Genomic DNA, 22,866 nt, shown 5'->3' with positions numbered 1-22,866 from the left:
CAGGGCGGCTGCAGGGGGCCAGAGGATTGTTCAGTGATGGTGCGGGCACAGGGTGGCTGCAGGGGGCCGGAGGATTGTTCAGTGACGGTGCGGGCACAGGGCGGCTGCAGGGAGCCAGAGGATCGCTCAGTGATGGTGCAGGCACAGGGCAGCTGCAGGGAGCCGGAGGATTGCTCAGTGATGGTGCGGGCACAGGGTGGCTGCAGGGAGACGGAGGATTGTTCAGTGATGGTGCAGGCACAGGGCGGCTGCAGGGGGCCAGAGGATTGTTCAGTGATGGTGCGGGCACAGGGTGGCTGCAGGGAGACGGAGGATTGTTCAGTGATGGTGCAGGCACAGGGTGGCTGCAGGGAGCCGGTGGATTGTTCAGTGATGGTGCAGGCACATGGCGGCTGCAGGGAGCCAGAGGATTGTTCAGTGATGGTGCGGGCACAGGGCGGCTGCAGGGAGCCGGAGGATTGTTCAGCGATGGTGCGGGCACAGGTGGCTGCAGGGAGCCAGAGGATTGTACAGTGATGGTGCGGGCACAGGGCGGCTGCAGGGGGCCGGAGGATTGTTCAGTGACGGGGTGGACACAAGGCGGCTGCAGGGAAACAGAGGATCGTTCAGTGATGGTGCGGGCACAGGGCGGCTGCAGGGGGCTGGATGATTGTTCAGTGATGGTGCGGGAACAGGGCGGCTGCAGGGAGCCGGAGGATTGTTCAGTGATGGTGCGGGCATAGGGCGGCTGCAGGGGGCCAGAGGATTGTTCAGTGATGGTGCAGGCACAGGGCGGCTGCAGGGAGCTGGAGAATTGTTCAGTGGTGGTGCAGGCACAGGGCGGCTGCAGGGAGCCGGAGGATTGTTCAGTGATGGTGCGGGCACAGGGTGGCTGCAGGGAGCCGGAGGATTGTTCAGTGATGGTGCGGGCACAGGGCGGCTGCAGGGAGCCGGAGGATTGTTCAGTGATGGTGCGGGCACAGGGCGGCTGCAGGGACCCGGATGATTGTTCAGTGATGGTGCGGGTACAGGGTGGCTGCAAGGAGCTGGAGGATTGTTCACTGACGGTGCGGGCACAGGACGGCTGCATGGAGGCAGAGGATTGTACAGTGATGGTGCGGGCACAGGGCGGCTGCAGGGGGCCAGAGGATTGTTCAGTGATGGTGCAGGCACAGGACAGCTGCAGGGGGCCGGATGATTGTTCAGTAATAGTGCGGGCACAGGACAGCTGCAGGGAGCCGGAGGATTGTTCAGTGATGGTGCAGGCACAGGGCGGCTGCAGGGAGACGGAGGATTGTTCAGTGATGGTGCGGGCACAGGGCGGCTGCAGGGAGACGGAGGATTGTTCAGTGATGGTGCAAGCACAGGGCGGCTGCAGGGAGCCAGAGGATTGTTCAGTGATGCTGCGGGCACAGGGCGGCTGCAGGGAGCCGGATGATTGTTCAGTGATGGTGCAGGCACAGGGCGGCTGCAGGGGGCCAGAGGATTGTTCAGTGATGGTGCGGGCAAAGGGCGGATGCAGGGGGCCGGAGGATAGTTCAGTGATGGTGCAGGCACATGGCGGCTGCAGGGGGCCGGAGGATTGTTCAGTGACGGTGCGGGCACAGGGTGGCTGCAGGGAGCTGGAGGATTGTTCAGTGATGGTGCGGGAACAAGGAGGCTGCAGGGAGCCGGAGGATTGTTCAGTGATGGTGCAGGCACATGGCGGCTGCAGGGAGCTGGAGGATTGTTCAGTGATGGTGCGGGCACAGGGCGGCTGCAGGAAGCTGGCGGATTGTTCAGTGATGGTGCGGGCACAGGGTGGCTGCAGGGAGCCGGAGGATTGTTCAGTGATGGTGTGGGCACAGGGCAGCTGCAGGGAGCCGGAGGATTGTTCAGTGATGGTGCGGGCACAGGGCGGCTGCAGGGAGCCGGAGGATTGTTCAGTGATGGTGCAGGCACAGGGCGGCTGCAGGAAGCCGGAGGATTGTTCAGTGATGGTGCAGGCACAGGGCGGCTGCAGGGAGACGGAGGATTGTTCAGTGACGGTGCGGGCACAGGGCGGCTGCAGGGAGACGGAGGATTGTTCAGTGATGGTGCGGGCACAGGGCGGCTGCAGGGAGCCGGAGGATTGTTCAGTGATGGTGTGGGCACAGGGCGGCTGTAGGGAGGCGGAGGATTGTTCAGTGATGGTGCAGGCACAGGGCGGCTGCAGGGGGCTGGAGTATTGTTCGGTAATGGTGCGGGCACAGGGCGGCTGCAGGGAGCCAGAGGATTGCTCAGTGATGGTGCAGGCACAGGGTGGCTGCAGGGAGCCGGAGGATTGTTCAGTAATGGTGCGGGCACAGGGCGGCTGCAGGGGGCCAGAGGATTGTTCAGTGATGTTGCGGGCACAGGGCGGCTGCAGGGGACCGGTGGATTGTTCAGGGATGGTGCGGGCACAGGGCGGCTGCAGGGAGCCGGAGGATTGTTCAGTGATGGTGCGGGCACAGGGCGGCTGCAGGGGGTAGAGGATTGTTCAGTGATGGTGCGGGCACAGGGCGGCTGCAGGGGGCCAGAGGATTGTTCAATAATGGTGCGGGCACAGGGTGGCTGCAGGGGGCCGGAGGATTGTTCAGTGACGGTGCGGGCACAGGGCGGCTGCAGGGGGCCAGAGGATTGTTCAGTGACGGTGCGGGCACAGGGCGGCTGCAGGGAGCTGGAGGATTGTTCAGTGATGGTGCGGGCACAGGGCGGATGCAGGGGGCCGGAGGATTGTTCAGTGATGGTGCAGGCACAGGGTGGCTGCAGGGAGCCGGAGGATTGTTCAGTGATGGTGCGGGCACAGGGTGGCTGCAGGGGGCCGGAGGATTGTTCAGTGATGGTGCGGGCACAAGGCGGCTGCAGGGAGCCGGAGGATTGTTCAGTGATGGTGCGGGCACAGGGTGGCTGCAGGGGGCCGGAGGATTGTTCAGTGATGGTGTGGGCACAGGGTGGCTGCAGGGGGCCGGAGGATTGTTCAGTGATGGTGCGGGGACAGGGCAGCTACAGGGAGGTGGAGGATTGTTCAGTGATGGTGCGGGCACAGGGCGGCTGCAGGGAGCCGGAGGATTGTTCAGTGATGGTGCGGGCACAGGGTGGCTGCAGGGGGCCGGAGGATTGTTCAGTGATGGTGTGGGCACAGGGTGGCTGCAGGGAGCCAGAAGATTGTTCAGTGATGCTGCGGGCACAGGGCGGCTGCAAGGAGCCGGAGGATTGTTCAGTGATGCTGCGGGCACAGGGCGGCTGCAAGGAGCCGGAGGATTGTTCAGTGATGGTGCGGGCACAGGGTGGCTGCAGGGAGCCGGAGGATTGTTCAGTGATGGTGAAGGCACAGGGCGGCTGCAGGGGGTCGGAGGGTTGTTCAGTGATGGTGCGGGCACAGGGAGGCTGCAGGGAGCCGGAGGATTGTTCAGTGATGGTGTGGGCACAGGGTGGCTGCAGGGAGCCGGAGAATTGTTCAGAGATAGCGCGGGCACAGGGCGGCTGCAGGGAGCCGGAGGATTGTTCAGAGATAGTGCGGGCACAGGGTGGCTGCAGGGGGCCGGAGGATTGTTCAGTGATAGTGTGGGCACAGGGCGGCTGCAAGGAGCCGGAGGATTGTTCAGTGATGGTGCGGGCACAGGGTGGCTGCAGGGAGCCGGAGGATTGTTCAGTGATGGTGCGGCTACAGGGGGCCGGAGGATTGTTCAGTGATGGTGCGGGCACAGGGCGGCTACAGGGGGCCGGAGGATTGTTCAGTGATGGTGCTGCTGCAGGGAGCCAGAGGATTGTTCAGTGATGGTGCGGGCACAGGGTGGCTGCAGGGAGCTGAAGGATTGTTCAGTGATGGTGCAGGCACAGGGCGGCTGCAGGGAGCTGGAGGATTGTTCAGTGATGGTGCGGGTACAGGGTGGCTGCAGGGGGCCGGAGGATTGTTCAGTGATGGTGCGGGCACAGGGTGGCTGCAGGGGGCCGGAGGATTGTTCAGTGATGGTGCGGGCACAGGGCGGCTGCAGGGAGACTGAGGATTGTTCAGTGATGATGCAGGCACAGGGTGGCTGCAGGGGGCCGGAGGATCGTTCAGTGATGGTGCGGGCACAGGGCGGCTGCAGGGAGACTGAGGATTGTTCAGTGATGATGCAGGCACAGGGTGGCTGCAGGGGGCCGGAGGATCGTTCAGTGATGGTGCGGGCACAGGGCGGCTGCAGGGGGCCGGAGGATTGTTCAGTGATGGTGCGGGCACAGGGTGGCTGCAGGGAGCCGGAGGATAGTTCAGTGATGGTGCGGGCACAGGGTGGCTGCAGGGAGCCAGAGGATTGTTCAGTGATGCTGTGGGCACAGGGCGGCTGCAAGGAGCCGGAGGATTGTTCAGTGATGGTGCGGGCACAGGGTGGCTGCAGGGAGCCAGAGGATTGTTCAGTGATGCTGCGGGCACAGGGCGGCTGCAAGAGGCCGGAGGATTGTTCAGTGATGGTGCGGGCACAGGGTGGCTGCAGGGAGCCAGAGGATTGTTCAGTGATGCTGCGGGCACAGGGCGGCTGCAAGGAGCCGGAGGATTGTTTAGTGATGGTGCAGGCACAGGGTGGCTGCAGGGGGCCGGAGGATCGTTCAGTGATGGTGCGGGCATAGGGTGGCTGCAGGGAGCCGGAGGATTGTTCAGTGATGGTGCGGGCACAGGGCGGCTGCAGGGGGCCGGAGGATCGTTCAGTGATGGTGCAGGCACAGGGTGGCTGCAGGGAGCCGGAGGATTGTTCAGTGATGGTGCAGGCACAGGGCAGCTGCAGGGAGCTGGAGGATTGTTCATTGATGGTGCAGGCACAGGGCGGCTGCAGGGAGCTGGAGGATTGTTCATTGATGTTGCGGGCACAGGGCAGCTGCAGGGAGGCGGAGGATTGTTCAGTGATGGTGCGGGCACAGGGTGGCTGCAGGGGGCTGGAGGATTGTTCAGTGATGGTGCGGGCACAGGGCGGCTGCAGGGGGCCGGAGGATTGTTCAGTGATGGTGCAGGCATAGGGCGGCTGCAGGGAGCCGGAGGATAGTTCAGTGATGGTGCAGGCACAGGGTGGCTGCAGGGGGCCGGAGGATTGTTCAGTGATGGTGCAGGCACAGGGCGGCTGCAGGGGGCCGGAGGATCGTTCAGTGATGGTGCAGGCACAGGGCGGCTGCAGGGAGCTGGAGGATTGTTCAGTGATGGTGCGGGCACAGGGTGGCTGCAGGGGGCCGGAGGATAGTTCAGTGATGGTGCGGGGACAGGGCGGCTGCAGGGGGCCGGAGGATTGTTCAGTGACGGTGCGGCTGCAGGGAGCCAGAGGATTGTTCAGTGATGGTGCGGGCACAGGGTGGCTGCAGGGGGCCGGATGATTGTTCAGTGATGGTGCAGGCACAGGGAGGCTGCAGGGAGCCGGAGGATTGTTCAGTGATGGTGCGGGCACAGGGTGGCTGCAGGGAGCTGGAGGATTGTTCAGTGATGGTGCAGGCACAGGGCGGCTGCAGGGAGCTGGAGGATTGTTCAGTGATGGTGCGGGCACAGGGTGGCTGCAGGGGGCCGGAGGATCGTTCAGTGATGGTGCGGGGACAGGGCGGCTGCAGGGGGCCGGAGGATTGTTCAGTGATGGTGCGGGCACAGGGCAGCTGCAGGGAGGCGGAGGATTGTTCAGTGATGGTGCGGGCACAGGGTGGCTACAGGGGGCTGGAGGATTGTTCAGTGATGGTGCGGCTGCAGGGAGCCGGAGGATTGTTCAGTGATGGTGCGGGCACAGGGTGGCTGCAGGGAGACGGAGGATTGTTCAGTGATGGTGTGGGCACAGGGTGGCTGCAGGGAGCCAGAGGATTGTTCAGTGATGCTGCAGGCACAGGGTGGCTGCAGGGAGTCGGAGGCTTGTTCAGTGATGGTGTGGGCATAGGGTGGCTGCAGGGAGCCGGAGGATTGTTCAGTGATGGTGCGGGCACAGGGCGGCTGCAGGGGGTCGGAGGGTTGCTCAGTGATGGTGCAGGCACAGGGTAGCTGCAGGGAGGCGGAGGATTCTTCAGTGATGGTGCGGGCACAGGGTGGCTGCAGGGGGCCGGAGGATTGTTCAGTGATGGTGCAGGCACAGGGCGGCTACAGGGTGGCTGCAGGGGGCCGGAGGATTGTTCAGTGATGGTGTGGGCACAGGGTGGCTGCAGGGAGCCGGAGGATTGTTCAGAGATAGCGCGGGCATAGGGTGGCTGCAGGGGGCTGGAGGATTGTTCAGTGATGGTGTGGGCACAGGATGGCTGTAGGGAGCCAGAGGATTGTTCAGTGATGCTGCGGGCACAGGGTGGCTGCAGGGAGTCGGAGGCTTGTTCAGTGATGGTGCGGGCATAGGGTGGCTGCAGGGAGCCGGAGGATTGTTCAGTGATGGTGCGGGCACAGGGCGGCTGCAGGGGGCCGGAGGGTTGTTCAGTGATGGTGCAGGCACAGGGTAGCTGCAGGGAGGCGGAGGATTGTTCAGTGATGGTGCGGGCACAGGGTGGCTGCAGGTGGCCGGAGGATTGTTCAGTGATGGTGCAGGCACAAGGTGGCTGCAGGAGGCCGGAGGATTGTTCAGTGATGGTGCAGGCACAGGGCGGCTGCAGGGAGCTAGAGGATTGTTTAGTGATGGTGCAGGCACAGGGCGGCTGCAGGGGGCGGGAGGGTTGTTCAGTGATGGTGCAGGCACAGGGTAGCTGCAGGGAGGCGGAGGATTGTTCAGTGATGGTGCGGGTACAGGGTGGCTGCAGAGGGCCGGAGGATTGTTCAGTGATGGTGCATGCACAGGGTGGCTGCAGGGAGGCGGAGGATTGTTCAGTGATGGTGCGGGCACAGGGTGGCTGCAGGGGGCCGGAGGATCGTTCAGTGATGGTGCGGGGACAGGGCGGCTGCAGGGGGCCGGAGGATTGTTCAGTGATGGTGCAGGCACAGAGCAGCTGCAGGGAGGCGGAGGATTGTTCACTGATGGTGCGGGCACAGGGTGGCTGCAGGGGGCCGGAGGATTGTTTAGTGATGGTGCAGGCACAGGGCAGCTGCAGGGAGGCGGAGGATTGTTCAGTGATGGTGCGGGCACAGGGCGGCTACTGGGGGCTGGAGGATTGTTCAGTGATGGTGCGGCTGCAGGGAGCCGGAGGATAGTTCAGTGACGGTGCGGCTGCAGGAAGCCGGAGGATTGTCCAGTGATGGTGTGGGCACAGGGTGGCTGCAGGGAGCCGGAGGATTGTTCAGTGATGGTGTAGGCACAGGGCGGCTGCAGGGAGCCAGAGGATTGTTCAGTGATGGTGCAGGCACAGGGAGGCTGCAGGGAGCCGGAGGATTGTTCAGTGATGGTGCGGGCACAGGGTGGCTGCAGGGGGCCGGAGGATTGTTCAGTGATGGTGCAGGCACAGGGAGGCTGCAGGGAGCCAGAGGATTGTTCAGTGATGGTGCGGGCACAGGGTGGCTGCAGGGAGCCGGAGGATTGTTCAGTGATGGTGCGGGCACAGGGTGGCTGCAGGGGGCCGGAGGATTGTTCAGTGATGGTGTGGGCACAGGGTGGCTGCAGGGAGCCGGAGGATTGTTCAGAGATAGCGCGGGCACAGGGTGGCTGCAGGGGGCTGGAGGATTGTTCAGTGATGGTGTGGGCACAGAATGGCTGCAGGGAGCCAGAGGATTGTTCAGTGATGCTGCGGGAAAAGGGCGGCTGTAAGGAGCCGGAGGATTGTTCAGTGATGGTGCGGGCACAGGGTGGCTGCAGGGAGCCAGAGGATCGTTCAGTGATGGTGTGGGCACAGGGCGGCTGCAGGGGGCCGGAGGGTTGTTCAGTGATGGTGCAGGCACAGGGCAGCTGCAGGGAGGCGGAGCATTGTTCAGTGATGGTGCGTGCACAGGGCGGCTGCAGGGGGCCGGAGGATCGAGTCAGTGATGGTGCAGGCACAGGGTGGCTGCAGGGGGCCGGAGGATTGTTTAGTGATGAGGCGGTCACAGGGTGGCTGCAGGGGGCCGGAGGATCGTTCAGTGATGGTGCGGGGACAGGGCGGCTGCAGGGGGCCGGAGGATTGTTCAGTGATGGTGCAGGCACAGGGCAGCTGCAGGGAGGCGGAGGATTGTTCACTGATGGTGCGGGCACAGGGTGGCTGCAGGGGGCCGGAGGATTGTTCAGTGATGGTGCAGGCACAGGGCAGCTGCAGGGAGGCGGAGGATTGTTCAGTGATGGTGCGGGCACAGGGCGGCTACAGGGGGCCGGAGGATTGTTCAGTGATGGTGCGGGCACAGGGCGGCTACAGGGGGCTGGAGGATTGTTCAGTGATGGTGCGGCTGCAGGGAGCCGGAGGATAGTTCAGTGACGGTGTGGCTGCAGGAAGCCGGAGGATTGTCCAGTGATGGTGCGGGCACAGGGTGGCTGCAGGGAGCCTAAGGATTGTTCAGTGATGGTGCGGGCACAGGGTGGCTGCAGGGAGCCGGAGGATTGTTCAGTGATGGTGCGGGCACAGGGTGGCTGCAGGGGGCCGGATGATTGTTCAGTGATGGTGCAGGCACAGGGAGGCTGCAGGGAGCCGGAGGATTGTTCAGTGATGGTGCGGGCACAGGGTGGCTGCAGGGGGCCGGAGGATTGTTCAGTGATGGTGCGGGCACAGGGTGGCTGCAGGGAGCCGGAGGATTGTTCAGTGATGGTGCAGGCACAGGGAGGCTGCAGGGAGCCGGAGGATTGTTCAGTGATGGTGCGGGCACAGGGTGGCTGCAGGGGGCCGGAGGATTGTTCAGTGATGGTGTGGGCACAGGGTGGCTGCAGGGAGCCGGAGGATTGTTCAGAGATAGCGCGGGCACAGGGTGGCTGCAGGGGGCTGGAGGATTGTTCAGTGATGGTGTGGGCACAGGATGGCTGCAGGGAGCCAGAGGATTGTTCAGTGATGCTGCGGGCACAGGGCTGCTGCAAGGAGCCGGAGGATTGTTCAGTGATGGTGCGGGCACAGGGTGGCTGCAGGGAGCCGGAGGATTGTTCAGTGATGGTGCGGGATAGGGTGGCTGCAGGGAGCCGGAGGATTGTTCAGTGATGGTGCAGGAACAGGGCAGCTGCAGGGAGGCAGAGGATTGTTCAGTGATGGTGCAGGCACAGGGTGGCTGCAGGAGGCCAGAGGATTGTTCAGTGATGGTGCGGGCACAGGGAGCCAGAGGATCGTTCAGTGATGGTGCGGGCACAGGGAGCCAGAGGATTGTTCAGTGATGGTGCGGGCACAGGGTGGCTGCAGAGGGCCGGAGGATTGTTCAGTGATGGTGCGTGCACAGGGCGGCTGCAGGGGGCCGGAGGATAGAGTCAGTGATGGTGCAGGCACAGGGTGGCTGCAGGGGGCCGGAGGATTGTTTAGTGATGAGGCGGTCACAGGGTGGCTTCAGGGGTTCGGAGGATAGTTCAGTGAGGTTGCGGGTACAGGGCGGCTGGAAGATTGTTCAGTGATGGTGCGGGCACAGGGCGGCTGCAGGGGGCCGGAGGATCATTCAGTGATGGTGTGGGTACAGGGTGGCTGCAGGGAGCCGGCGGATCATTCAGTGATGGTGCGGGTACAGGGCGGCTGCAGGGAGCCAGAGGATTGTTCAGTGATGGTGCGGGCACAGGGCGGCTGCAGGGAGCTGGAGGATCATTCAGTGATGGTGCGGGTACAGGGCAGCTGCAGGGGGCTGGAGGATTGTTCAGTGATGGTGTGAGCACAGCATGGCTGCAGGGAGCCGGAGGATCATTTAGTGATGGTGCGGGTACAGGGCAGCTGCAGGGAGCTGGAGGATTGTTCATTGATGGTGCGGGCACAGGACGGCTGCAGGGAGGCAGAGGATCATTCAGTGATGGTGCGGGTACAGGACGGCTGCAGGGAGGCAGAGGATCATTCAGTGATGGTGCGGGTACAGGACGGCTGCAGGGAGGCAGAGGATCATTCAGTGATGGTGCGGGTACAGGGCGGCTGCAGGGAGCCAGAGGATTGTTCAGTGATGGTGCGGGCACAGGGCGGCTGCAGGGGGCCGGAGGATCATTCAGTGATGGTGCGGGTACAGGGCAGCTGCAGGGGGCTGGAGGATTGTTCAGTGATGGTGTGGGCACAGGATGGCTGCAGGGAGCCGGAGGATCATTTAGTGACGGTGCGGGCACAGGGCGGCTGCAGGGGGCCGGAGGATCATTCAGTAATGGTGCAGGCACAGGGCGGCTGCAGGGGGCCGGAGGATCATTCAGTGACGGGTCAGGCACAGGGCGGCTGCAGGGAGCCGGAGGATCATTCAGTGATGGTGCGGGTACAGGGCAGCTGCAGGGAGCCGGAGGATTGTTCAGTGATGGTGTGGGCACAGGATGGCTGCAGGGAGCCGGAGGATTGTTCAGTGATGGTGCGGGCACAGGGCGGCTGCAGGGGGCTGGAGGATTGTTCAGTGATGGTGCGGGCACAGGGTGGCTGCAGGGAGCCGGAGGATTGTTCAGTGATGGTGCGGGCACAGGGCGGCTGCAGGGGGCTGGAGGATTGTTCAGTGATGGTGCGGGCACAGGGCGGCTGCAGGGAGCTGGTAGAAGCCACAGGTAAGTTAGTATTTTTTTCAGTTTAGGTTTACTTTAGAAGCAGTGTGAGAAGGAGGGGCAATGTTGGGCTTTCCTCTCCGGAAGAAACAAACTACGGTAGTATTGACTGGACAAAATATTTTATTCAAGAACTTTAAAATGGAAGATGCATTTTGTGGGGATTTACTGGCTTCCTGAGGTCAGTCAGTCAACAGAGCCATCAATATAAATATACAGTATGTATATTCTGAAATTCTAAATCAAGTTAGCCCCAGTTGCTCCCAATCTATCAGATATTTTATCTTAAACAGTGTTCAGAACTGGCTCCACCTCTCCCCCTGACCGTGTTCAGAACTGGCTCCGCCTCCCCCCCTGACCGTGTTCAGAACTGGCTCCGCCTCTCCCCCTGACCGTGTTCAGAACTGGCTCCGCCTCTCCCCCTGACCGTGTTCAGAACCGGCTCCGCCTCTCCCCCTGACCGTGTTCAGAACCGGCTCCGCCTCTCCCCCTGACCGTGTTCAGAACCGGCTCCGCCTCTCCCCCTGACCGTGTTCAGAACTGGCTCCGCCTCTCCCCCTGACCGTGTTCAGAACTGGCTCCGCCTCTCCCCCTGACCGTGTTCAGAACTGGCTCCCCCTCTTCCCCTGACCGTGTTTAGATTTGGTTCCATCTATCTCACTGACCGAGTTCAGAATTGGCTCCGCCCCTCCCCCTGACCGCAGCTTTTACCCTAACGGACAAGAGCGATTTTCACCTTTCAGTGCTCATCCCTTTTTATTTAGCCAATAGCTTAATCACTACTAATCACAATGAAATGATCTATAGCTTGTTTTTTCACCACAAATTGGGCTTTTTGGGGTTGATATTTGTTTTCAGTAATTACTTCATTTTCTATGCATTTTAAAGGGAAATACATGGAAAAATTGAAAAGATACACTATTTCTCCAATTTCATCCCCTATAGTTTTAATATAAACACTGCTACTGTACATAAAACCCACACATTTTATCTATTTGTCCTGGTTATCACAAGATTTTAATTATGCCCCTAGTACAAAGTATGGTGACAATATAGTGTTTGGAAATAAAGGTGTATATATATTTATTTTTTTGGTGAATTTTTTTTCACTATTTTCACATGCATGCGCATGTGCACCCATGGGAGTGTGCACAGCGGCAGCAGCACTGTCTGATTTATTAAAAACGTCCTGGAGCCATTAAGAGGCTCTAGCAGGACGTTTGTATAAGTCAGCATGTCATTAAGTGGTTAAAAAGCCTACAGACCACAAAACAACAGAATCCTAACAGCAGGCAAGTCCTGTAATGCTGGGGATACACGCTACGTTTCTGTACCGTGTATCGTCCAGCTGATCCGGCCAACTGATAATATTCAGCTGGCCCGATCATGGCGCTCGACCTGCGCCCGATCGATTCCCGCCGGCGGACAATGGCAGGGAATCGAGCGGTGATAAGGAAGCGCCGGCGGGGACGAGCGGCAATCGATCAGCGGGGATGCGCCGGCATCGAGCCGCTGGCTTGATCTGGCGCATAGAACGAGCCGTGTATGTAGGGTTGCCACCTGGCCGGTATCTCCCCGGCCCAGCCGTTAAATCAATTAAAAAGCCGCTGCCAGAAAAATGTTTTTACCGGCAATGTATCTGCCCGGTAATTTGGACTATTCCACAGAGGGGGAGACGCCAGGTCTGTTATAATAATTCTTTTCTATTAACTTAGATGAGGCTACAGCCTGCTCTCCCCCTTCCTCCTTTGTGATTGCACAGCTCCCTGTCACTGCGGACTGCGGAGCTGATTACACTGATTGACTTCAGTGTGGAGGAGAGGAATGTGCAGCTCCTCCCCCTCCTCCTCCCGCAGACTGAGAGGATAAGAGATACAGAGAGGATAAGAGATACTGTCAGACACGTGGAGCTGAAGCTGTGAGTGCCAGGAGATGCTGCTGCTATAGGAGAGGTGCTGTCACTGCTGTGTGTGTGTACATGTATGACGTGTGTGACGTGATGTGTATGCATATAGTGTGTGTGTGTCTCTGGGATCTGTGTGTATACAAAGCAGGTGTGTATGTACAGTATATAGTGTGTGTGTGTTGTGATCTGCGTGTATATATAAAGCATGTATGTATGTATATTGAGTATGTGTACTGTATACAGAGCATGTGTGTGTATGTATATAGTGTAGTGTGTGATGTGATCTGCGTGTATATATAGAGCATGTATGTATGTATATAGAGTATGTGTGTATGTACTGTATACAGAGCATGTGTGTTAGTATATAGTGTGTGTGTGTGTGATGTGATCTGCATGTGTATAGAGAGAGAGAGCGCATGTGTGTATGTATGTACGTCTATATAGAGTATGTATGTATGTATGCATATATGTATGTATGTATACAGAGCATGTATGTATGTACATAGAGCATGTGGGTGTATGTATGAAAAACTGCATCCCCCCTTCAGTGTAACACCCCCTCCCTTAACCCCATAGCAAGCATGGGCAATACACCTCCACGCTTCTTCTGCACTAGTTGTCCTGCCATAACCCTGCCCCCCCCCCTCCCCTCCCCCACCTGTCCCTGATAGACCTGACCCACCCTTCTCTTAACTGCTTAAAGTAGTACTGTGGGGCAAAGGGGAAAAAGAGTTGAACTTACCTGGGGCTTCTAATGAACCCCCACAGACATCCTGTGCTCACGCAGCCACTCACCAATGCTCCAGTCCCTGCCGCCGGTTACTTCTGGAAATTGCCACTGTCGCCTGTACGGCCTGCGCAGTATGCTCCCGGGGATGTCAGTGGGGGTAAAGAGAAGCCTGCGCAGGCACAGTAGTTTTGCAACTTAAAAGCTGCAAATTACGGAAGTGAACTGGAGGCGGGGCCGGAGCATCGGTGAGTGGCTGCGCGGGCACAGGATGTCTGCGGGGGTTCATTAGAAGCCCCAGGTAAGTTCAACTCATTTTTCCCCTTTGCGATCTACAGTAAATAACAAGCTTACATCCCCCTAGTGACCAGGCTATTTTTTAAAATTCAGGCCACTGCAGCTTGCTGCAGGGCCATACAACTTAGCACGCGATTAAATCTTGCCCCCTTTTGTTGCTACCAACAGAGCTTTCTGTTGGTGGCATCTGATTGCTGCTGAGATTTTTTTTTTTTTTAAATAAAATCACGTATTTTAAATGATTCACCCACCCTCCTTTCCCACCGGAGAGCCAATCAGAGCTGATCACCTCTCATAGGCATCAGCCTATGAGAGGGATCTTCTTGTGGCACACTCGAGGGGACAGCTCAGTTACAGAGCTGTCCCCCGTACAGCGCTGCGGTAGATCGCAGGGCTGTACATGTAAATAAACTATTTTTTTTTTTTATGTGAAACAGGCTGCCGCCTGCAGGCAACTGATCTCGTAACTCCGCTCCTCCCCCAGGACTTGTTGCCAGCCGGCATTAGACGGTCCTGGGGGAGCCACCTTGCGACTGCCCATCAGCGTTAGTCGGTCGCAAGGAGGTTAAAGTGTACCTGATATAATAGGTGTATTTATACTTACCTGGGGCTTTTTCCAGCCCCATGAAGTGTGTGGGCTCACTTGCAGCCTCTCCGTTCACTTGATATCCCCCGGTAATCTGGTCAGTCACAACCAGTCATGCGCATCTGCATATACGCAACCCAGCCACTACCGCACATGTGTGTAATGCTCCCCGCTGCAGGAGCACTACATAGGTAGATGCATGGCACACAAGAGCGCGGCCAGCCAGATATTACCAGGGGGAGCATATCAAGTGAATGAAACAGCTGGCTAGGGAGCCCCCACACCTCATAGGGCTGGAGGAAGCTCCCCAGGTAAGTATAAATACACCCATTAATGCTGCCTCTATGAGACCCAGATTGAGCCTAATGCTAGGTACATACTAAACAATTTTCTGACTGATTTACTGTCAGATTTACTATTTCTGTTCTGATTTCCGGTAGATTTTCCATGGAAGTGAACAGAAAATCTATCGGAAATCAGATTGGACCTGTTGGAAATAGTCGATCTGACAGTAAATCTGTCAGAAAATTGTATAGTGTGTACCAAGCATTAAAGGTCAAGTGACCTGAGAGAGGGATAAGGAGGATGGCATATTGATTTCCTTTAAAACAAAGCCAGTTGCCTGGCTGTCCAGCTGAGCTTTCTGGCATTAGTAGTGTCTGCATCAAACACCCGACACAAGCTTGCAGCTAATCTTGTCACACTTCTATGCTGGGTATGCACAATACATTTTTCCGCTCGATAGATGGATCTGATAGATAATTCCTGTCATGTCCGATATTCCTTCTGATCGATTCTATTTGTCATAGAAGTGAATGGAAAAAGATAAGAAAAACAAGCGGAAGATAAGAGAATCGAGTGGAGAATTGAGCGGATAAAACGAACGGGTTGAAAAAACGAGCGGAAAAATGTATCGCGTGTACCCAGCATTAGTCAGAAAACTCTGATCTGCATGCTTGTTCAGGGGCTGTGGCTAAAACTATTAGAGGTAGAGGATCAGCAGGACAGCCAGGAAATTTGTGTTGCTTCAAAGTAAATAAATTATGGCAGCCTCCATATCCCTCTCAGGTCAGTTGTCCTTTAAAAAGTCTGTGACACACCACTCCCACTTTTAGACCACACGCCTCAGGCCACACCCACAAGCCGGTATTTTTTTACCATAAAGGTGGCAACCCTACGTGTATGCCCGGCATAACTCACATTTGTACAGGCTTTTATCTTAGTGGGCAGATTCTCATTCAGGTTCATGTTACAATTGCTGTGCCCCTCACCAACCCAAGTCTGTTTACAGCTAAAATGTCAGCTTTGTGTGCACTGATCTCCTGTGAAGAAAGGTCTGTTATGTGAGTGAAATAAAATAAGCAGCCATTACCTTGTGCTGAGGTTTGCCATCTTCATCCCTGTGGGTGAATCTAATCCATCTCCTGGCTTGGAGGCCTTCTCTCTGTTCATTTGTTGCAATATGGAGTTTAATTCACTAATAACACTGGCTTTAGGGCTGGGCATGACTAAACTTTTCACCTCTGGGGCGTCGCCCCATAGCTTAGAGGTCCTTGGTTGCCCAGGTTTGAACATAATTGGCGGTAACCCTAGCGGGGGAGGAGGCGGAGCAGGGGGAGGGATCACAAAAGCGTCCATGTTTTCTTCTAGGACGGCGTCCTTGTAAAGTGCATTGCTCTTGTTGATTATGGGCTTAACTTTTGGCTTTGGAGGTACCGGGGGTTTGTCCACTAGAAACGCTTGCCCATCTGCATAGACTGTACATGTGTCCAAATTTTCACCACCCTCTGAAGATAAGGTAGATATGCTGGAGACAGTGGAAATAGTGCTAGTCGTCTCTAAGTGGTGATCACTGCCGCTGCGGCTGTCCACCTCCTCAATCCCAGAGTCCGTGACGTTGTCAAAACTTTCGGGGTGCTGCATGTATGAGGGGGGCAGACAGTTAGCGACAGCCGCAGGCTTTTTACTTTCTAAAGAATTAGAGGCAATACTGGGATGGAATGACAGCGGAGGGAGGACACCACTCTTTCTCTGCATCAGCAGTTCTGCCAGGGAGGCGGGTGGCAGGCCCACAGCATCCTCCGGGATGTCAAAACTGTTGGCAAATTCTAGTGGGGGAGGCAGCGGTTCGGTGAACAAAAAGTCCTCATCCACATCTATTGAGGCAAAAGGTGGAGGAGGGATGCGGAAAGGTAGGATGACTGGCTCATCCACGGAGCAGACGGCTACAATGGCTTTGTTAGGGGGTGCAGGGGTGCTAGAGTCACTATTTTTGGGCAATACATTTTCTACACTTTCCTTCGGTTCAGACGTTGGAGCGCCAGGTATTTCAGGAGACAGGTCTTTCTCTAGGACCTCATTTTCGCTAAGAACATCTTCTGCTTTGGTGTCTACCGTATGGACCATAAGCAACCCAGCTGTCTTCTGTTGAGAGGTGTCCATGATGTTGATCAACATGTTCTTTTTCTCCTCATGGCGTTTCTCTTCCTTCACTGCTTCGTTGTCGTGCTTACTCTCAGTCTCCTGCCTTTTTAAGACCCCACGCTGATTCGGCCTACTTGAACTGACGGATCCTGAGGTGAAAGGAGGTTCCACATTGGACCGAAGTTTGGTATCAATGTAAAGTGGCTTATTCAAGTCGGACTTTTCTTGTTCTGTGGGGCTCGGGCTGGGTTGGCCTTGTTCCTTTATAGCTCTGTCTCTAGCTGCTAATGCAAGGGCCAGAGGAGAGTTAGGGTCTAGTAATTTCCCTGTCACCGGATGCATGTAATTCCCTTTCATGGTGTTGTTTTCCTGTCCTTTTCCCCTTTCTAACCTTATGTTGTTGACTTCTGAATGGTTACCAAAGGCATTTGAAGTAGCACTGGTTAAAATAAGAGAGGTTGGACCCGTGAAATGCTTAAAGCTCTCATCGTGACAGAACATTCCCTCATCGATTGATTTTGAGTGTCGCAACCTTGGACTCGGTGTGGGTCCAACACATTCATCTCCAAGATCTGTAGACAGGAAGGCAGGAGAATTCCGCCTGGCCTCTAACCTCTTCTCTCTATCCCGCACTGCTCCTGCAATGGCTGCAGCAAATGGACTGCTTGCATTAAGAGAGTCATCTGGCCTTAGCTGTCCCTGCTGTTCTGAGGTTTGTAGGTCTGTCTCCATGCTACTTCCCTGACTGCTTTTCCCACTACTACTAGTCGAAGGTTCTTTAATGATTATGGTTGGGATAGGAATGGAACAAGTTTTTTCAGGACTGTCCTCCACGTTGGACTGTTTCACCAGCATTCCCTTCCGCCGGGCAGGCTTAGCGGGCACATACACAGCCTTGTTGCCTAACTTGCCCACTTCCGAATATGGGTTCTCTGGCATCTGAGCTCTCTTACTTACAAAGTTTTGCTGGGATGACTTCTTGGCACTGTAGATGTCCTCAGAGTCTAAGGAGAACCGGTCTGTCTCACGTCGGTAATACAAGGCTTTATCTCTCATTATTGTCCCTACGTTATCTGACCTCACCGCCGGAGAGGGAGACTTGGCTGCTGCATTCTGGTTGAACGTGGGTTTAATGGTTCCGTAGCCTCGAGGCGTGGGAGACTTTGGAGAGTTGAATGGTGATGGAGAAGGCGGTGGTGGAGATGGCGGTAGTGTTGCAGGAGGGGGTGGAATGTCTTCTGATGCGTCCGGCATAGACAGACTTCTAGTAAACTTCATCATCGGTGGAGCCAAAAACTGACGTTCTTCCTCCGTTATACCTGTGGGATAGATTACAATTAATGGAAAGGAAAAACAAACCACAAAAAGTAAAATCGTACATTAAACAGTTTGGTAGCATCGTGTATGGACTGGTTACCAGATTGTTCTACTGCTGCTTTTCTGGTTTCTGTAAGCTCACAAGACTCATCACAAACACAGCGAATGAGAAGCAGAGACTGTTGGTTAGACAGGAGGTAACATTTAGAGATGAAGACAGCGGTGCATCCCTCGGACCCCGATATTTTCGAAAGGCGCAAAAAATTAAAGGTGCACGACCGCAAAAAATTGGAATATTTAAAATACGTGTACAAGAAGGAAATTTGTCCCGGAGTAAAATGCAATATAAACCACTTTTCTCCTACATTGCTGTTGCTTATGGTAAGCAGTACAAATCTGACAGGTTGTAGACTAGTCCATCTCCTCATGGGGGATTTTTAAGGTTTTCTTTATTTTCACAAGCACTTACTGACTGGCAGTTCAACTGCCAAAATGGCTGAACTGACCTACGGTAGGGAGGCTGGTTGGCATCTTTGTACAGATCCTTTTTAGGGAGTGCTTTCGTAAAGAATAACGTAAATGCTCAGAATACCCCTTGAGGAGATGGACTAGTCCAAATCTTGACAAATTTTTACTACCTTCTGTAAGCAACAGCAATGTACAGGAAAAGTAATAGTACGTTTTACTCATGGAAAAATGTTCATTTAATATGTATTTTAAATTTTTACAATTATTTCGCAACAGGGCACCTTTACCTTTCATGTCTGGAAAGAGGAGGGAATATTCGAATTTATTCAGCAATTTGAGGATTTAAGATTTCAGCCCAGTAGAAACTCTAGGACTATAGAGAGGAATTTTCCACCCTGGGACACAGATTATTATTATTTAGTATTTATATAGCGCTGACATCTTCCGCAGCGCTGTACAGAGTCTATATACAGATGGCCAGTACTGTGGTACAAAACACTGGGGTTACTGATGAAAGGAGAATCTTATATGTTTTAAAGAGACACTGAAGCGAAAAAAAAATGATGATATTATGATTTGTATGTGTAGTACAGCTAAGAAATAAAACATTAAGATCAGATACATCAGTGTAATTGTTTCCAGTACAGGAAGAGTTAAGAAACTCCAGTTGTTATCTCTATGCAAACAAGCCATTAAGCTCTCCGACTAAGTAGTGGTGGAGAGGGCTGTTATCTGACTTTTATTATCTCAACTGTAAGTGAACTGTTTACTTTTCCTCTGCCAGAGGAGAGGTCATTACTTCACAGACTGCTCTGAAAGAATCATTTTGAATGCTGAGTGTTGTGTAATCTGCACATATTATAGAATGATGCAATGTTAGAAAAAACACTATATACCTGAAAATAAAAATATGAGAATATTTTCTTTGCTGCTAATCTTGTAGTAATTATTCATAGTACACAACCAATTCATTATATCATATTTTTTTTTCCGCTTCAGTGTCTCTTTAAACATGGACGATTTTACTGGTAAAACTCCTTAAAATGTTTGAACGTTTTGGCTTTAAAATGAAACTGCAGTGACATACATGCGGGGATCAGACTGCCCGGTATCATCAATTCTGTCTGATGTGGACCGAGCTAACTGACAATAGAAAAATACAAAGAAAAAACAGGGCACCTATGCAATTCACTTTTTTCTCCTAGGAGATAATTTTCATATTTCCTTTAAATAAACTTTTAAGCATTCTACAATTGGAAAAGTACCCAAAAGTTGTTTAAAAAGAATCAAAATTATTTTGACCATTTTCTTGCTTGCTGGTGGTTCAAAAACAATTTTATGACAAGGTATAAAAATTTCACCTAGGAGACAACTCAGGTGAAAAAGTGAATTGCATATGGGCCCAGGAGACAATAGTGCCATCTATCTATACAAATTTTAGGTTACAAGGACAGAAACCACCGATATGGCTTACAGATGACATCCCGCCTCTGCTCGGGCCGGTGACGTTCCACAGAGGTAGCACAACTGGCAAATTGGGTAGTTACTAGGGGTGAGGACTACTTAAAACATACAACCTCCAGGTAGAGGTGTGAGGGCTAGTAGCCCGCGATTGCATTCAACTCCGCAATCGCAATTTTAACAAAAATCTTGCGATTCAATAAAACGAGAATCACAGAGCAATCGCCCCTGAAACGATGCGTGTAGCGCGTTTGTGATTAATCAAATCACAACCGCTGCAGTGTGAATGTATCCATAGGGATACATGGTAGCAGCACTTCAAAGCGCTGAGGAATCTCCCGAGTGTGAACCAGACCTGATAAGTATAGGCGTAAACCGGTGGAGTCGCCCAAAAGGTATAAAACAATTATAACAGTATAAAAAGGAGAGTTGTGGTACGCTTAACTCTCCTGCACATGTAGCAATCAAAAACTCGATTGAGAATTTATTGCGCAAAATGTTCAGACAATGCGTTTCTCAGGTATCTCCCGCTTCATCAGGCGAATAAAAACCACCAAAAAGTCTTGAGCGCCTCTGAGGCTACATGTCACTTCACCACAGGAGGGGTAAGCTCATCATGCCTCTCCTTTTTATAATGTTAATTGTTTTATACCATTTGGGCACTCCTACTGTTTATACATTCATTTATAGGCAAGGATAAGTGGAGTAATATTGCTGATAACATTAAACCAAAAAGTTACTAATAATGTTGGGAAGCTTGGTTGGCATATGCAGGTCATTGCAGCTACATTTTCATTTCAGAGTAGTGAGTTTATTTCAAATTTCTGAGTTTAGGCCTAATTATAATGACCAAGACCCAATTATATCTCTCCGTTTCTCGACTTTTGAAGATGTGTACTCCGGCCCCTTGGATAAGATGCAGCACTGCTGTACAATTGGCATTTAATTATAATGTATGAGCAGTTAAATGTCATATCCTAAGACGAGCGAACAGACATGGAATCAACTGAAAGCACAATAATGTCTTTTAGCAGAACAACCTGTATTCCATACACATGTTTAGACTTTCTGTCATGAACTGAAATATCACTGTAATTCTAAGTTTTAGTTAAAGCCAAAGTCCAGGCAGAAAACTCAGAACTAAGGAAAAAATGTAAAGATAAAATGTTCTTTCATTTCTAGAAAACTCGACCCCATTCCCAGCCTGAAGAAGATACAGGGCCTGCCTGCTGGCTACACACACAGTCCCTCTTCTTAGAAGGTAGCATTTGAATGAAGAGCAATATGATCACGCGACCAGATCACTTATCAGTCAATACAGGTATGTGGCTGCTTTATTGCTACTGAAATGTTTTGCAAGGATCAGTGGACCTGTCATGATAGTTTTGGTTACTTGCATGGACAAAGGCTTTAACTGTGTGGTTTTCAATGGTCAAGACATCCAAAGGCAACAAGGAAGAGGAGGAGCACAAACTATTCTCTACTTCCTGAACTTTTTTTTTTAAATAGTAAAACAGGAAGAATATTGAAAACGTCCTATTCAGAGGTAGTCGGTGAGAATAACTTATAACTTAAAGGTCACTTAGGCTAACCCTTCACATGGAGAGGACACGATGGACCTTAAAGTGACTCTGAAATGGCAGAAAAGCTAAACTACATCCTCTGGTGTAACTCACATGCTAGGTTTACTCCATTCCCTAGGGCTCAGTGAGCTCTTACAGATGAGTGCTGGTATCCCCCCCCCACCCCCTGGAGCCGGTACATCTCCCCTGGCCCAGTTCGGTTACCTCCGCCGTGGTGGTACCTCCCACTGCCCCAGTACTGGTACATCCCACCGCCCCAGTGTTGGTACCTCCCCCTGCCCCATTGCTGATACCTCCCCCTGCCCCAGTCCTGGTGCCTCCACCTGCCCCAGTGCTGGTGCCTCCCCCTGCCCCAGTACCTCCGCTGACCCAGTGTTGGTACCTCCCCCTGCCCCATTGCTGATACCTCCCCCTGCCCCATTGCTGATACCTCCCCCTGCCCCTGTACTGGTGCCTTCCCCCTGCCCCATTGCTGGTGCCTTTCCCCTGCCCCACTGCTGGTACCTCCCCCCTGCCCCAGTGCTGGTACCTCCCCCTCCCCTATTGCTGGTACCTCTCCCCTGCCCCAGTGCGGGTACCCCCCCTCCCCTATTGCTGGTACCTCCCCCTGCCCCAGTGCTGGTGCCTCCCCCCTGCCCCATTGCTGGTGCCTCCCCTCCTGCCCCAGTGCTGGTGCCTCAACCCTGCCCCAATGCTGGTACCTCCCCATTGCTGGTGCCTCCACCCTGTCCCAGTGTGGGTACCTCCCCTGCCCTATTGCTGGTACCTTCCCCCTGCCCCAGTGCTGGTACCTCCCCCTGCCCTATTGCTGGTACCTCTCCCCTGCCCCAGTGCGGGTACCTCCCCCTCCCCTATTGCTGGTACCTCCCCCCTGCCCCAGTGCTGGTGCCTCCCCTCCTGCCCCAGTGCTGGTGCCTCAACCCTGCCCCAATGCTGGTACCTCCCCATTGCTGGTGCCTCCACCCTGTCCCAGTGTGGGTACCTCCCCTGCCCTATTTCTGGTACCTCCCCCCTGCCCCATTGCTGGTACCTCCCCCCTGTCCCAGTGTGGGTACCTCCCCTGCCGTATTGCTGGTACCTTCCCCCTGCCCCATTGCTGGTGCCTCCACCCTGCCCCATTTCTGGTGCCTCCCCCCTGCCCTATTGCTGATACCTCCCCCCTGCCCCATTGCTGGTGCCTCCCCCCTGCCCCAGCGCTGATGCCTCCACCCTGCCCCATGCAGTCATTCTCTGGCCTCTGTTTTGGTGCAGAGGAGGGTTCATGCATTAAGGCAAAAAACAAAGGCATGATCTATGTATCCTGAAGTTCGGTGACCTTCAATGAATCTACTGAGTGGCATAAGAGCAGTGTGGTCAGAGAGCGGAGGTGGACGTTTGCCTCCAGTTTAATGCTTCTGCAACTTCTGTTTCGTTAAATCGTTTCAATATGATGCAGATCAGCAATAAATGTATTTCTTATTCCTGATTGTCATCATATTCGAAACCAGCCCCTCATCAATAATACCAGTTATGGACTTTGCCCGAAAAGTTGACAGAAAAAGACAGCAGCGTTCCATTGTTTACATTCACCTGCAGTATGTTCCGCTACCTGCTAAGCTAAGGGTGCGTACACACAT

The 22,866-nt window shown here is 54.4% G+C and overlaps 1 protein-coding gene across 13 annotated transcripts in view; it reads right to left on the bottom strand.

Annotated features, from left to right (window-relative positions):
* The window catches only part of SHANK2 (SH3 and multiple ankyrin repeat domains 2), a 992,023-nt gene that overhangs the window by 14,576 nt on the left and 954,581 nt on the right, over nt 1-22,866 (bottom strand). For all 13 annotated transcript variants that reach the window (XM_068260601.1, XM_068260604.1, XM_068260605.1 and 10 more), the window contains one exon: nt 15,370-17,740. In XM_068260601.1, coding sequence (XP_068116702.1) covers nt 15,370-17,740 — 2,371 coding nt within the window. The remainder of the gene's footprint in view (nt 1-15,369; nt 17,741-22,866) is intronic.

Source organism: Hyperolius riggenbachi, chromosome 11 (assembly GCF_040937935.1).
Source record: "Hyperolius riggenbachi isolate aHypRig1 chromosome 11, aHypRig1.pri, whole genome shotgun sequence".
In the NCBI taxonomy this organism is placed as follows: domain Eukaryota; kingdom Metazoa; phylum Chordata; class Amphibia; order Anura; family Hyperoliidae; genus Hyperolius; species Hyperolius riggenbachi.
Note: the sequence above shows the minus strand (reverse complement) of the source record. Positions and strands in the feature narration are given on the sequence as shown.